Raw genomic sequence first — 15446 nt, 5'->3', positions numbered from 1 at the left:
ACTAAGTTCAAACCTGGGCGTAAAGTCATGGTTAAGGGTATTGCTGCCCATCAAGTAACTCATGTGTTAAAAACAGGGATTCATGAAGGTCCTGTGGGACTGCTCTCCTCAATGAATGTCCATTAAATTCATGCATTAAAAAGAGTTCAGAGTAACACTCCTATTGGAATAACAATACCATATATAACAACTATAAGCTCTGGACTTGAACACCAAAAAACTACCTAAAAGCACTGGAGGACCATCAAAAGCAGGAAAGTGGACGGTTGAGAATTTTGGGCAGACACTAATCCATGCCATGTCAAGAAGCTATAACACAGACAAAATTCCATAGCCTCACTTTCTTTTAAGGAAGTAAAGATTCAGGTAGAATGTAGCACTGGGTGAGGAGAAAAATGCTACAAACAAGAAAGCAAGAATGGAGTATTCCCAAATTGTGTTTTCAAACACTACCCAAATCCTGGCTAACTCCTGAAATTTACATGTGAAGAACAGACTCTAAGTAGTCCAGACAAAGCTAAAAGAACCAAACAAAAAATTAAGCTACTGCCACTATGAAGAAAATAAGGGAGTTTCCAGTTCCAGCTCAACCAACCTAATCACTTCATTTTGAAAAAAGTAAAATCAATATTCTTAGGAGGAACATAACAGAATCCAAAATCTCTCCAATATATCAGTCACAATATATAGGCTACAAAGTACTCCACATAAATAGTAACAGGAAAATATTAAATAAACATTCAGAGGTATTCAATGAAGATTTATCTTAAAAAGACCCAGATGTTGAAATTCATATACAAATCATTTTAAGCAGCAGTTGCAACTGTGTTCAAAAACATTAAGAGAATAAACTTGCAAGGAATAAAACAGGAACTATATAAATGCACTAAAGGAATATTTTACATTTGAAAAGTATAATACCTGAAATAAAAAATATTCACTGGTTGGGCTAACCTCAGTTTGAAGATAATAGTAGAATATTTGATCCTGAAGAGACATCAATATTTAGAAAACATTTAGAGAGGAAAAATCACTTTAAGAGAGAACAGAGTCTGAGGAATTTGTGGAGTAACATGAAAAGGTATAACACGATGTAACCAGATTCCTAGAAGGAGAGAAAATACAAAAAAAAAAAACGTATCTGAAGGAATTGAGAATGGCCCAAAACAGACTCAATATGCTATAGACAGCAAACCCCAAGAAAGATATATACAAAAGAAAAATGTCTTGGGACAACCATAGTCAAAATAATAAAAACCAATATTAAAGAGAAAAATCTTGAAAGCAGAAGAAAAATAACATACACAAAAGGGAATAATGAGTGATTCCAAATGTCTGTTGACTCTCAACAGAAACAACAGAGGTCAGAAGAGAAGGGAATATCTTAAAAGTTTTAAAAAATAAATCGAAAATCCAGCATCCTATATCAAGTACAAATACCTTTCAAAAGTTAAAGACAAGTTTTACATGTAAGAAAATGCATCATCAGCAGGAAATTACATATTACAAGAAATGCTACGTGAAGATCACTAAGCAGAAAGCAAGGGATACTAGATGGGAACAGATCTTTACAAAGAAATAGAGGAACATACCATGAAGATAATCATAAGAGATTGTTATTTCCCATCATTTTCACTAAAATACATATGACTGTATAAACAAAAATTAGAGCATTGTATAGTGGGGTTAGTCATGTTTCTAGAAATATTTTTTTAAAGATTTATTTATTTATGCATACATACAAGAGCTGGGGTACAGGGCAGAAATGCAGGGGGTAAAGGGATTCACCAGAGACAGAGTGGGGAACAGAACAGGCAGATTGACCGAAGTACACTGCTGAGGGAAGCAGCGGGCAAGACAGGAGAGGTCTGCTGCGCCACATGGGTTGCTCCCTGGCCAGCTGGGGATCAAAATCGTGCTGCAGAGGCTGTGGAGTGCTGCAGAGGCTGTGGATCGCTTCATAGTGCAGTGCTTAACCCCCTGCGCCACCAGGGAGGCCCATCTAGATATAATGTATCAGATCATAAAGAACATAAAATATCAAGAAAACATAGGAAAAACACTTTGACATAAACTTCAGCAACATCTCTGAGGACTCATTTCCAAAAGCAAAGAAAATGAAGGAAAAGAGACATAGCCAGGATGACATCAAACTAAAAAGCTTCTGTACAGCAAAGGAGTTAGTAACCAAACTGAAGAAACACTAATGCATGGGAGAAATTATTTGCATAGCATACATCTGACAAGGGTCTGATATCAAAGATCTTATACAACTCAACAAAAACAAAACAAATAACCCAATCAAAAAATGGGCCGAAGAGTTAAAAAGGCCTTTCTCTGAAGAAGACATGCCAACAGACATATGAAAAAATGTTCATCAGGGAACACTTATCAGGGAAATGTTGCTCAAAACCACAATGAAATACCACTTCACACCTGTGACAAATACCACTTCACACCTATATTAAAAAAAAAACAAAAAACAAAAAACAAGTGCTGGTGAGGATATAAAGAAAAGGGAAATATGCAATAGAACAAGGATAGTCTCTTCAATAAATGGTGCTGAGAAAACTGGACTGCTATATACGAAAGAGTGAACTAGACTACTACCTCACACCATACACACACAAAAAAAAACTCGAAATGGATAAAAGATTTGAATGTAAGAACTGAAACCATAAAATACATAGAAAACATAGGCAAAACACTCCATGGCATACACTTCAGAAACATCTTTGGGGATTCATTTCCAGAAGCAAAGAAAATGAAGGAAAAGCTAAATGGGACTACTCAAACTAAAAAACTTCTGTACAGCAAAAGAGACAATAATCAAAATGAAGAGACACCCTACTAATTGGGAGAAAATATTTGCATACACACAACTTATCAGGAACTGATTTCAAAGATCTACAAAGAGCTCACAAAACTCAACAAAAACAACCCTGTCAAAAAAATGGGCAAAAGACCTAAAAAGACACTTCTCCTAAGAGGAAATGCAAATGGCCAATAGGTATATGAAAAAATGTTCAACAGGCTTAAAATCAGGGAAATGCAAATTAAAACCACAATGAGAGACTACTTCACACTGGTGAGAATGGCCCGTATTAAAAAAACTGACAACAAATGCTGGCAAGGATGTGGAGAAAAAGGAACCCTCTTATACTTCTGGTGGGACTGTAAACTGGTCCAGCCTCTATGGAAAGATATCTGGAGGATCCTAAATACATTAAAAATGGATTTGCCGTATGATTCAGTGATACTACTCCTGGGAATATACCCTAAGAATACAAAAACACTAATTCAAAGAGAAACCTGCATGCCCATGTATACTGCAGCACTATTTACAATAGCTAAGATATGGAAACAAACTAAATGCCCCAATACAGACAAATGGATCAAGAAGATGTGGTACAAATATAATACTACTCAGTGATCAAAAAAGATAAATTCATGCAACTGTGCAAAATGGACAGAGCTGGAAGGGATTATGCTAAGCAAAGTCAGTCAGAAAGGAAAAAAAATATATTGGATTGGCCTCACTGATGGGGAATATAAAGAAACTGAACATCAGGAAAAAGAAAACTTGCTGGCAAACTACAGATCTGAGGCATACAGCAGTGGAGGTGGACAGAGAAAGGTCAAAACACGGGAGGGAAAACCACAAGGGATTATGGTGATGGTTCACATGTGCTGTGGTGCTGGGACAATTATAGAGACTACACCTGAGGGGAGAAATTAAATATTATACAAAAATGAACAACAATGTAGGAAAATAAAAGTATAACATTAATTAAAATAAAAGAAAAAGAAAAGCAGATGAAAGATGTGTGTAAAACACTGTAACTGGTTTCCTTGCCTTCACTCTAGTTCATTAAAAATGAATTTGAACATGCACCTCAAAAAGGAAGATATACAAATGACCAATAAGCACATAAAAATGCTCACAATCATAGTCTTCTAGGCAATACAAATAAAACCACAGTACAATACCACAACATATCCACTAGGATGGCTAAAATGTGTTGATGGTGATGTGGAGTAACAGGCCTCTTAAATACACTATTGGCGGAAATGTAAAATGAAGCAACCACTTTGCAAATGTTTGGCAGTTTCTCTTATCATTATAAGGGAAATAGATATTATAAGGGAAATATATTTCCCTTAGAAATATTGTAAGAGAGATTACCTCAAGAGAAATGAAAACACTTATCTACAAAAAGACTTCTGCACAAATACAAGTAGCTGCTTTTATTTACAATGGTCAAACACTGGGACAAACTCATAAGTACATCAAAAAAACAGATTTTAGAAAAATCTGATATAGCCATACACTAGAACATCACTCATCAACAGAAAGAACTAAGCTATGCACAACAATGCTAATGAATCTCAAGAACATTCTGTTGAATGAAAGATGCCAAACCAAAAAAAGGTACATACTACATGATTCAATGAAACTAGGGAGAAAGCAAGTCTAACTTATGGTGCCACAAAGCAGTTTAGTGCATGCTGGGGGCTAGGACTGTAGGGGACTGACAAGGAAGATGCACAGGAAGCCTTTCAGAGCAATGGAAAGTCATGTATTTTGATTACAGCAAGGAATACCAGAAGCATCTATTTGACAAACTCCTCAAACTATACACTTAAAATGGCTAATTTTATTACGTAAATTATAGTTCAGTAAAGATGATGAACACTTTCTTCACACTGAAAGACATGAACAAGACTTCTCTTTCACAAAACAGGGATGAGTAAATGGGTTAGGATTAGGTAATGTAAAGCACTTAGAAACTGGCATATAATAAAAACTCAAACTGTTAGAGGGATAAAGTTTTCTTAAAGATAAATAACTGCAGTATCACTACATAATAACAGAGTCACTAAAAACTAGTGGTTCTCAATCACTAGTTTGCCCCCACCAGGGGATACTGGGAAATGACTGGAGACATTTTTGATGAATGGAGGGGTGGTACTAGTAGGTAGGACTCTATCTAGTGAATAGGGGCCAGAGAAACTGCTAAATACCCAAATGATACACAGAATGGCCACCACAACAAAGAACTGTTTGACCCATAATGTCAGTGCTACAGAGTTTTAAGAGACCCCGTCAAAAACAAAGCAACACAGTAATACATAAGAAAATATTAAAAAGTGGGTTTCAAATCCAAAATGGCATTTAAATACATAGTTATCATCTACCATAAAAAACAGAAATAGGAAAATTACCAAAGGATAAAAACAAGGCCACTAAACATAAAATAGTCTCATCCTGTAGGAAAATGCAAAATGAATATATGAAATAGTATTTTAAAACCAATAAAGTAGCAAAATGAAAAACTCTGACTACCAAATGTTGGTGATGACAGAGAAAAACAAATTTATATTATGCACTTCAGATTAAAGGGTAAAGGGGGCCTCCCCGGTGGCGCAACGGGTTGAGCGCAGTGCTGTGAAGCTGTCCGCAGCCACTGCAGCGTGGATTCGATTCCCAGCTGGCCAGGGAGCTACCCACATGGCACAGCACACCTCTCCTGTCTTACCCATTGCTCCCCTCAGCAGTGTATTTTGGTCATCTGCCTGTTCTGCTCCTTGCTGTCTCTGGTGAATCCTCTCACCCTCCCATGCCTCTGGCCTGTACCCCAGCTCTTGTATAAAAATAAATAAATCTTTAAAAAAAAGATTTAAAAAAAGGGTAAAGATATTCATATATGCATTCTTATTTACACATTGGGGTGAACAGTGACTAATAATAGTAAATACCCGTAGGGATGAAGGAAGATGAAGGGCAAAAAACCTTTATATTAAATTATCATTCTGCCCTCCAAAAACTAAGTTTTCAATGATTCCCATTCACTGAACACCTATTACATATGAGGTGGTATGCAAGGTAAGTCTTTTATATAGTTCATATATTTTATTCCTCACAATGAACCTATGTTGTAGATATTAGTTCTCTCTTACAGAAGAATAAATTTTGTCCCTGAGAGATTAATTTACTCAAGGTACATAGCACACAGCCAGCAAGTGGTAGAGTCAGGATTCAGGTCAAGGACTTTCTACTAAAGTCGAACTTATCTCTCCCACAATGGTATAATATTATGATCTATGTCCTAAGGTTTGACAAAATATTGAGAATATTTCCAGCTTTCACAGACATAGTGTCAATCAAGATAACTCTGGAATGGAGAAAATAGGATGGCAAGATAAAGAGTAAGCAAAGTGTACATAATTTCAGTGGTTCACAAATTCCCTGGGAGGCCCCACCAAAAGTCTTTGGATCCCAGGCTAAGAATGTCTGCTTTTAGAAACCAAAAAAAGGGCCTCCCTAGTGGTACAGGGGGTTGAGCGCAGCGCTGTGAATCTGTCCACGGCTTTTGCAGTGTGAGTTCGATCCCCGGCCAGGGAGCAACCCACATGGCGCAGCAGACCTCTCCTGACTCGCCCGCTGCTCCCCTCAGCAGTGTATTTCAGTCAATCTGCCTGTTCTGTTTCCCACTCTGTCTCTGGTAAATCCTCTCGTCCCCAGCACCTCTGGCCTGTACCCAGTTCTTGCATGCATAAATACATAAATCTTTTTTAAAACAGGGCCAAATTCAATTATATTTGGAGAACAGTTCAAATTTCTTTGATCAGAGTTGCACTGTATCAATTAGTGCAGAACATAAGCATTACAAACATTTTTCATGTTCAGGGATCTTTTGCTGTCTCATTAAAACTTACCAACACTCTTACTACAAGAGTTCTTTGTGGTTATGTGAGACTTGTATTAATTAAATTTGGTGGTACATCTTGTGTGTAAAGGTTATATTTGTTGAGAATTTTAAGTTAGAACAAGAGACATTAACAAAGAGGTTGGATCTTTTCTACCACCAAGGACAATTAACTAATTAGCTATATCCCATCTTTTGTCCATATTTGCAAAAATGCAAAAGATAAAACATTAGTTTTAAAACATGAAAATGCCACACAACCCATTTTTTCAAATGTAACTGTTTTTTCATATGTCCATCTTTCTCATTTTGGGGGTGATGGTTCATATCTTTCCTACTCTCTAGTCCTCTTTAATATTCCATCATTCTGCTATTTTTATCTCTTAGGCATATGTAATATATAATTGTTTTGTTGAGTTACATCAATTTCATGTTTTCTATAAATTTAGCTAATTTCAAATTAGTGTTTTCTTTCCCTCAATAAATATATCTAAACTCATTACTTACTCCACCTGGGGTGTTTTAATATAAATCTTTAGCTGCAAAAAGGAGACGATGTTCATACTGTTCAGGGTTATGCCCATCCAGCACACTGTCTCTTCAATTATTTTATAAATATCTGAGTACTAACTAGGAACAGCAACTGCGCAGACAACAACACTTGTTAGAAGTAACAGAAATGCTCTGCAACATCTTTTCTTAATGACTGATAAAGCATATCAACCACAAATATATCCACAACATTTTAAAAGAAATTTATATTTTCAGCCTGCATAATTTTTGCAAGAAACTACAGAATAAAATGACTACATACAAGTTTGACAATTACCATTACCCTCTTGGGACTTCAAAGAAGGTAAAGAAGACTCCACTCACAACATAGTGAAGTAGTGAGGTTTGGATAATCCTTTCCCCTAAGTACAACTAGAAAAATATAAATATATAAAAGAAATATAAAAATACGTATTACTCAGAGGAAAATTCACCAATTCACCATGACTTACCTGCAGATATTTCCTGGAGGCTGGTGGTTCACAGGGATGGCCATTCTAGTCAACCAAACAAGCTGGGCATCAGGCAGCTAGTGTGGCGCACAGATCATGTGCAGGGAATCCATGAAGGAGAGTACAGACTTACACATAGATGGGTGCTGGGACCTTTGGTTCAGTTGCAAAGAATCTGGCTGTTGGCAGCATGGGTGGTAGAGTTTCATCCTCTGTTTCTGCTGATAGAACAGAGAGACCTATTGCAATACCACAGAGAGGAGAAGGAAGCAGGAGAGGGCCCTAGACCTTGGGCTCTGGGTAGCAGCAATCAGTGCTTGCTCCAGACCCAACAGTGAAACAGGGAACATAAAACTCTTCTGCCTGGAACAGGTTTCCTATCCATTAAGACAGAGACCAAGTCCTTGAACTCCAGTATCTCCTCCTGCATTAGCTACCAAGTTAAAGAAAAAGTCACAGCACACCAATAGAATCAAATGAGGCACTACACAAGTCTAGGAAACAAGGAGCATGTGAACACACGATGGAAAAGCTGAAAGAAGTCCAGAAACATATAAAAAGGATATAAAACTCGAGCACCTAACAGAAAAATATTTTAGAATAACAACCATGAGGAAACTTAATGACGTACCAGAAGTTCAATCAAACATAGAAAAATAAATTCAGTTAAAATCCAGGAACAGAAAGGGCTCTTTATTAAAGAGACTGGGGTTACTTAAATACACACACACACACACACACGTGTGTGTGTGTGTGTGTGTGTGTGTGTGTGTGTGTGAGAGAGAGAGAGAGAGAGAGAGAGAGAGAGAGAGAGAGAGAGAACAAACAGGGAAAGCATATAGAGTGGATTTAAGCTGGCAGAAGAGGGAAAGAATTTGGGGAATTAAAGATACAAGTGTCCAAAGGACTCAAATGTGAGAAGAGACAAATAAAAACTTAGGGAAATGAAGGAACCCTACAAGAAATATCAGTCTCCATCAGAAGATGACATATTAGGATAATGGATATCCCAAAAGGTGAAGAGAGAAGAGAGCAGAGAACCTATTCAAAGGAATAACAGCTGAGAACTTCACAAACCTAAGGAAAGAAATAAACATGAATGCCCAGGAAGCCAAAAGAACACCCAAATTCCTAAATGCAAAACAATAAACACCAAAATGCATTATTGTTAGAGTACCAAAAATGAATGCTAAAGAATAATTAATAAAGGCTACTAGGGAAAAAGAGCATGTTACACATAAGGACACCTTGATTGCCTTTTCAATGATTTTTCTCTTTTTTTAATTAATTAATTTATCCACACAAGCCCTGGGCACAGTCAGAAGCGTGGGAGGGTGAGAGAATTCACCAGAGCCAGAGCGGGGAGCAGAACAGGCAGAAGGATGGAAGCACACCGCCAAGGGGAGCAGCGGGCGCGGCAGGAGAGGTCTGCGCACCACGTGGGACCCTCGCGGCAGCCAGGGATAGAACCGGCGCTGCAGAGGCTGCGGACAGCTTCCAGCCCAGCGCTCAACTGCTGCGCCACCAGGGAGGCCCTTCAATGATTTTTCAACACAAACTCTCAAGGCTAGAAGAGAGTGAAATAACATCTTTACAGCAAACATCACACTCAATGGTGAAAAACAATGCATTTCTCCTAACATCAGAAACAAGACAACTACTGGCTTCACCCATGTGCACAACTGCAAGACTACTCAGGCTCAGGGAACAACAACGATGGGTTTATTTAACAAATGGGGAAAACAAAGAGTCTCCAAGGCCATCTCACCCCAGATAGTGTCCACAGTATCCAAAAGTCCTAAACGAAAAGCCGCTCATTCCAGATGGCTTTGTCCCATCAACGAGGACATGAAGTTCGTGGCAGCAGGCAAGCTGCAGCTGGAGGTGCTCACAGGTGGGATTGCTGAAATGGTGTCAAAGCAGCAGCCCACAGTAACAGTCTGAAGGTTGGGATGCACAGGACCAGACACTGCACCAAACAACGGAGGCAGCACCGCCACAAAGTGATGCTGGACAATCAGCAGCTTCCAAAAGATGACTGGGACACAGAATGCTAGCCACCCATCAATAGTGCTGGGCAGCACTGGCAGCTAGTGCCAGTCACCCAATCATTAGCATTATAGCTTTTTAAGTTATTGGCCCACACCAACAACAAACAGCTCTTTGAGACACCAGGCCCCGAGGCTTGGTGCTCCTTTCAGGCAATGTCAGAGGCAGGCTTCTGTAAAGTTTTTCAGCTTCTCTTCTTCCCTTGGAGGTCAGCTGCTGGATGCTTCTGAGAGTAGTACAAGTGAGCAAGTATTCTGTACAAAGTATCCCAAGTGAGTCCTGTCTGAGCAAGTCTCAGAGTGCAGAAGTGCAGCCAAGCAGGAATGCAACCAGAGAGCAGGTCCTCTGAGCTGGCTTCTGCCCTGCTTTATTTATCTCCTTTCTTCGTTCCCCTACCTACCAATGTGATTGGATTGGTTTCAATCCTATGTCTGATTGGAACATTTGCCAGTCATCTCATAGCTCACACCTGATCAGTCCATTCCACAATCCAGGCACCAAACCCACGGGTCTTTCTACTGTCTGCAGCTGGAGGGAGACACAGCATTGGAGCTGCTCCTGTAAGGGGGACTCAAGGGCTGCATGCTCTGGGGTGATGTGCTAAGGGAACAACTGCTGGCTTCTGCCAGCAGCCTGAGCCCCAGTGGAGCTACTGGTAGTGATCTGTGAAATGCCCACCAGTCATTGCTGCTTGCGCTGCCTGCAAGCACTGCTCTGGGGCCAAGCACTGAAACCCCGAGGAAGGATCTTCGGTTTCAGAACCAGTGTTCTTATTCCAAACCTCTCCATCTTTTCTTTGGCTATGGTTCTCAAAGGAGAAGCACAATAGAAATACAACAGGCACAGAAGCAATGATATCAATGATTTCAATGATCTCAATAGATCTCAACAAGAGCACAGCCATCTTGGGTTCAGGCCCTGGCAGTAAACTTAACAAAGGAAGTGAATGACTTGTACACTGAGAACTGTAAGACACTGTCAAAAGACATGAGGCATACAGAAATGGAAAGAGAGTCTATGCTCATGGATTATAAGAACAAGCATTGTTAAATGGTCATATTACTTAAAGCAATTTACAAATTGAATGCAATGTCATTGTCCCAATGACATTTTTCAAGGAAATTCAAATTATAAAATTTGAATGTAAATTTTACTAAAAGACCCTGGACAGCCAAAGCAATCCTGAGAGTAAAGAGAAATGGCTATCATACCCCCTGACTTCAATCTACACTATAAAGCAATAGTAATCGAGATAGTATGGTGCTGGAACAGAAACACAGACAAATATAATAGAAAGTCTAAAAATAAACCCATCAAATATGGACACTTAATCATTGACAAAGGTGCCATGAACATAAAATGGAGAAAGTCTCTTCAACAAATGGTATTGGGAAACTTGGACAGCCATATGCAAAAATGTGAAACTACATCATTTAAATCCATACACAAGAATTAATTCAAAATTAATTTAAGATTTGAATATAAAACCTGAAACCAAAACTACCTAAATGGAAACACAGGGGCCACTCTCTTGGATATCAACTACAGAGATGCATTTGGATACTTCAATGGCTAAGGAAACAAAAACAAACAAGATTACATCAAACTTAAAAGCTTTTGTACCATGAGAAAAACCATTACCAAACCAAAAGGGCAACCCACAATCTAGCAACTCACATCATACATCTGACAAGGGGTTAATTTTCAAAATGTAATATAAAGAATTCTGACAACTCAACAACAAAACCATCACCAATCCCATCCGAAAACAGGCAAAAGACCTAGACACTTCTCTAAAGTGTCCACCAGCACATGAAAAAAGCTCAACATCATGTATTATAAGGTAGATGCAAATCAAAACCACAATGAACTATCACTTTACCTCTGTGAGAATGGCCTATATCAGAAAGACTAGAAACATAATGATGAGGATGTGGAGATAAAGAGAATACTCATTCACTGTTGGCAGGAATATCAATAGGTGCAGTCTCTATGGAAAATAGTATGGAGACACCTCAAAAAACTAAAAATGAAAGTGCTATATGATTCAGCAATGCCATTTCTAGGTATTTAACCAAAAAATATGAAAACACTAATACAAAAAAGATTCATGCACGCTTAAGTTCATAGCAGTGTTACTCACAATAGCCAAGATATGGAACAACCTAAATGCCCAACAACAGATGATGGGATAGAGAAATTGTGATGCATATACTCAATGGAATACTACTCAACTATTTAAAAAGATGAAATAGTGTCTTTTGGTCAAAATGGATGCAATTTGAGGTAATTAGGCTAAGTGAAATAAGCCAGAATATGAAAGACAGTTACCCGCATGGTTCCACTCACTTGCAGAACATAAATACCCCAAAGAAGACAAAACAAACTGGCAAACACACGCAAAAACAACTCATAGCTTCTGTGAAAAATATAGGGATTACCAGAAGGGATGAGGGATAGGGGGAAGGGTACAGAGGAATGACTAGGATAGCGCATTTGGCAGTAGAGCTTTGTTGGAAGGTGAACGAAATGTGCACATAAGGAGATGTGAAGTTGTACCCCCAGAATTTAATTATGTAAATGATTGGCAAATGACTGAAATTTGAGAAGAAAAAGAGGCGCAGCACTCAACTCTGTAGTTTCTCTAAATATCTTATAGATTTTGGTCATAACCCATTTTCCCCATAATGGAAAACAGTTCTTTAAAGTTTGTATGCATGCCTCAACTTTTTGCTCCTAGCTAGAAAAAAGTGTACTGAAAAGATCAGATGTTTGAGGTTTTTAAAGCCTGGATTTGAAAACTGGTTTTGTAAACAAGTTGAGTGATTTTTGCACAAGTCACTTAGCAGTTCTCTGAACTTCATTTTCCGCCCTTTCTAAACCATGCTAAAATACCTACCTCAAAATGTTGCTCTAAGAGTGAAATGCAATGAAGCTTTTCCATTACCCAGCACAGAACCTGGCATATATTTCCAACATAATCCCAGCGTTTAAGATCCTTTAAATGAAGAGCATGGGTTTCCTTGAATCCTTCCCGTTACAGAGCTTCACATATAACAGAAACACAATGAATTCAGGGACTGCCTGAGGAAGAAGTCTCTAGCTTTTTTGGCTACTCTTTCATTCTACTTTTTTGGGAGGCAGTCCAAACTGCTTGTACTACAGTGTCAGGTTTACCATATAGATTTATATAGCAGCGTTTTCATATTTTTATTCAATTGCCTTTCAACAGCTTCCCATGCTTCTTACAACTCACTCTATTGAGGCCTAGTGATCTGTTTCATTTCACCCTATTCTTCCTCCTCATTTAAGAAGTTCTAGCCACACCTGCCCACTACCTGTTGCTCAAATACTCTAAGCTTATTCAAGCCGTAGGCTATGTTTTCCTCTAACTGGAACGCCCTTCCCATTTCTTCACAGGTTGAGTTATTTATAACGTTCCTTTCAAATCTGGCCTCCTCAGAGTCTTACTCTTGACTACTGGGTCTCCCTCCTACTTTTCATTTTATTTACAGCACAGCACTTGCCACTGTGCCAAATTCCCTCACATTTCCACGTGCGAACAGTGTAAGGTAAGGAAAAATGTCAGGCTTTTCTGCCCTCCTGCCATCAGGATAGATGATGGATCCTTGCGGTCCTGAACGCAATGCCTGATGGCGGACACCTGGAGTAGGGTCTGGTCATAGGTAGATGGGATTCACTTGGGCTGAGGCTGAACTTTTAAGGGCGGCGTCACGGGGACGCCAGTAGAAGCAGGGAAGCAGAGAAGAGAAGCAGTAGCAGCAGAAGCAGAGAGAAGGCTGGAGAGCCCAGAGTGTAGACCTGTTGGGGGCCGGGAGGCCTGCCAGCCTACCGGCCCCCCAGCACCCCTGCCTGCCGTGTAGCTGGTAATCTAAATAAAAACCTGCAAAAGCCACTGAGGACTCCGATTCCTCCTTTACCCGGTCTGCTGGATATTAGAAAACCTGCACTGTGGTCCTTCCTGCCATTACAAACAGGAACTGTGACTTTTACCTCCAGCTGTATTCTCTGTGCTTAGAGTTGTACGTGACACATAACTATGGAGTCATCCCTGGGTTACTACTGAGGTCCACCTTTTGGTTTTCAGGTTGGAACCAGGGTGTCTGTGCCTCAGGTTAGTGGGGGCATCTACTGTAATTAACTTTTCCCCACAACAAGTTCGCTCCTTCCCCCCTGGACTACTGCGTCCGGGTGTCAGCTGCTCCTCCTGTGGCGCCAACAGCAACTGTGGGATTCTGGGTTCTAGGGCAGGGGTGGCTTCAGGCGTTGGCAACTTGTGTGACTACAGCTGTTGACATGGTAAGGTGAGTAACAGTCAGGCGGCTACACTCACGAGCCCTGAGCTGTGGACTTCTGGACCTTACACGTGAGCCGTGGACCAGGTGAGCCTCTTCCTAAGAAATCTGACGGGGCCACCGGGATGAACACAACTTGGCGTCGCCGGCGTTCGGGCGTGAGGTGAGGGCCAACAAGGACCTCCTCCCTCCGGAGTGAGAGAAAATTTAATATCCGTCACCAGAAAACGACTTCCAGGGAACCAACTGAAAAACTCACCGGGAAGCCTAGGCTGCAGGGACATCCCGAGGGAACTCGGGTGGAGGGAGGAGCCATTGGCAGGAGACAAGCGAACAACGCTCGCTCAACTCGCGCAGGCGCAGGGGAAGCCGCATGCGCGCAAGCCGGCGGCGCAGCCGCAGTAAGGCCTCGCGCGGCCAGGGTGGGGCGCGCGACTCGGCGGAGCCAGCCCCTCGCGCGCGCTGACGCGACGGGTCGCGGCGGAAGGGCGTGGACGCGCATGCGCCCCGGCGGCTCAGGGGGCAGGGAGGCGGTGCCGCGCAGGCGCCTTGAGTGGCGGTAGCGGCGGCGGTGTTAGCGGCGGCAGCTGTGAGGGGTTCCGGGAAGATGGTGCTGATTAAAGAATTGTGAGTGGATCGGCGGGCACGAGCGCGTCCCCGGGACTGCGGTGGTGGGAAAGTCATTGATTGAGAAACGGCGGAATATTTCTAAGAAGGCTAGAACCTCGGCACGGCCGCTGCCTTCGCGCGCCTCCTCCCCCAGGCGCGCGCCCCCGGCCCACTCCAGGCCCCTTCTTTGCGCGCCCCCAGACGGGCCGAGATGGTGCGGTAGACACTCCGCGATCCTCCCCTGGGACGAAGGCAGCTCAGTCCCTGGCTGGAGCGCGTGGCTCTGGAAGGCGCGGCCAGGAGTTTCCGCTGGGACCCGCCTTCTCCCCAGCCCCCCACCCCCAGTCTGAATCTGGGCGCACTAGACCTGCCGGTCGGCTCTGCGGTAGCCGGAGCGTGGGGTAGACGCGGAGGGTCTGACTGATTTGTCTTCTGGGGTGGAGCCCTTCTGTGGCTCGCAAGAGATGGGATTGCAGTGTAGGTTGGGACCCGAGGTGGGATGTTGGCGCCCTGAACTTCACGCGGGAGTCCGGAGTCTGGTCGGTCCGGTCGACTGGACTGGAGGGCCTTCACTCTCTGCTCTGAGCCTCAGTTTCCACGTCTTTGAGATAGGGTGACACTCTGTTCCACCTGCTTCACGAGGTTGAAATGAAGAGTTAACAGTTGGTCAAAATAGAAGGGTTTCCAGATGCATCAAAATGGTGAAGTGATTTTGTTGAAGAGTTAAGGCATTTCCCACAGACAAGGGTTGTGAATAC

At 41.5% G+C, this 15446-nt stretch overlaps 1 protein-coding gene and 1 long non-coding RNA gene across 5 annotated transcripts in view; one reads left to right on the top strand and one right to left on the bottom strand.

Annotated features, from left to right (window-relative positions):
- LOC119244803 (uncharacterized) overlaps window positions 1–7837 on the bottom strand; it is a 58504-nt gene extending 50667 nt beyond the window's left edge. For all 4 annotated transcript variants that reach the window (XR_005125143.2, XR_008551859.1, XR_008551858.1 and 1 more), the window contains exon 1: window positions 7715–7837. This is a non-coding gene — a long non-coding RNA (uncharacterized LOC119244803). The remainder of the gene's footprint in view (window positions 1–7714) is intronic.
- Window positions 7838–14632: 6795 nt separating this feature from the next.
- PITPNB (phosphatidylinositol transfer protein beta) overlaps window positions 14633–15446 on the top strand; it is a 63648-nt gene continuing 62834 nt past the window's right edge. Inside the window, exon 1 of the mRNA XM_037510795.2 lies at window positions 14633–14706. Coding sequence (XP_037366692.1) covers window positions 14687–14706 — 20 coding nt within the window. The 5' untranslated portion in view covers window positions 14633–14686. The remainder of the gene's footprint in view (window positions 14707–15446) is intronic.

The sequence above is a fragment of the Talpa occidentalis genome, unplaced genomic scaffold (genome assembly GCF_014898055.3).
Source record: "Talpa occidentalis isolate TD23 unplaced genomic scaffold, MPIMG_talOcc4v2.1 talOcc4.14, whole genome shotgun sequence".
NCBI classification, from domain to species: domain Eukaryota; kingdom Metazoa; phylum Chordata; class Mammalia; order Eulipotyphla; family Talpidae; genus Talpa; species Talpa occidentalis.
This window is presented reverse-complemented; position numbering and strand designations above follow the sequence as displayed.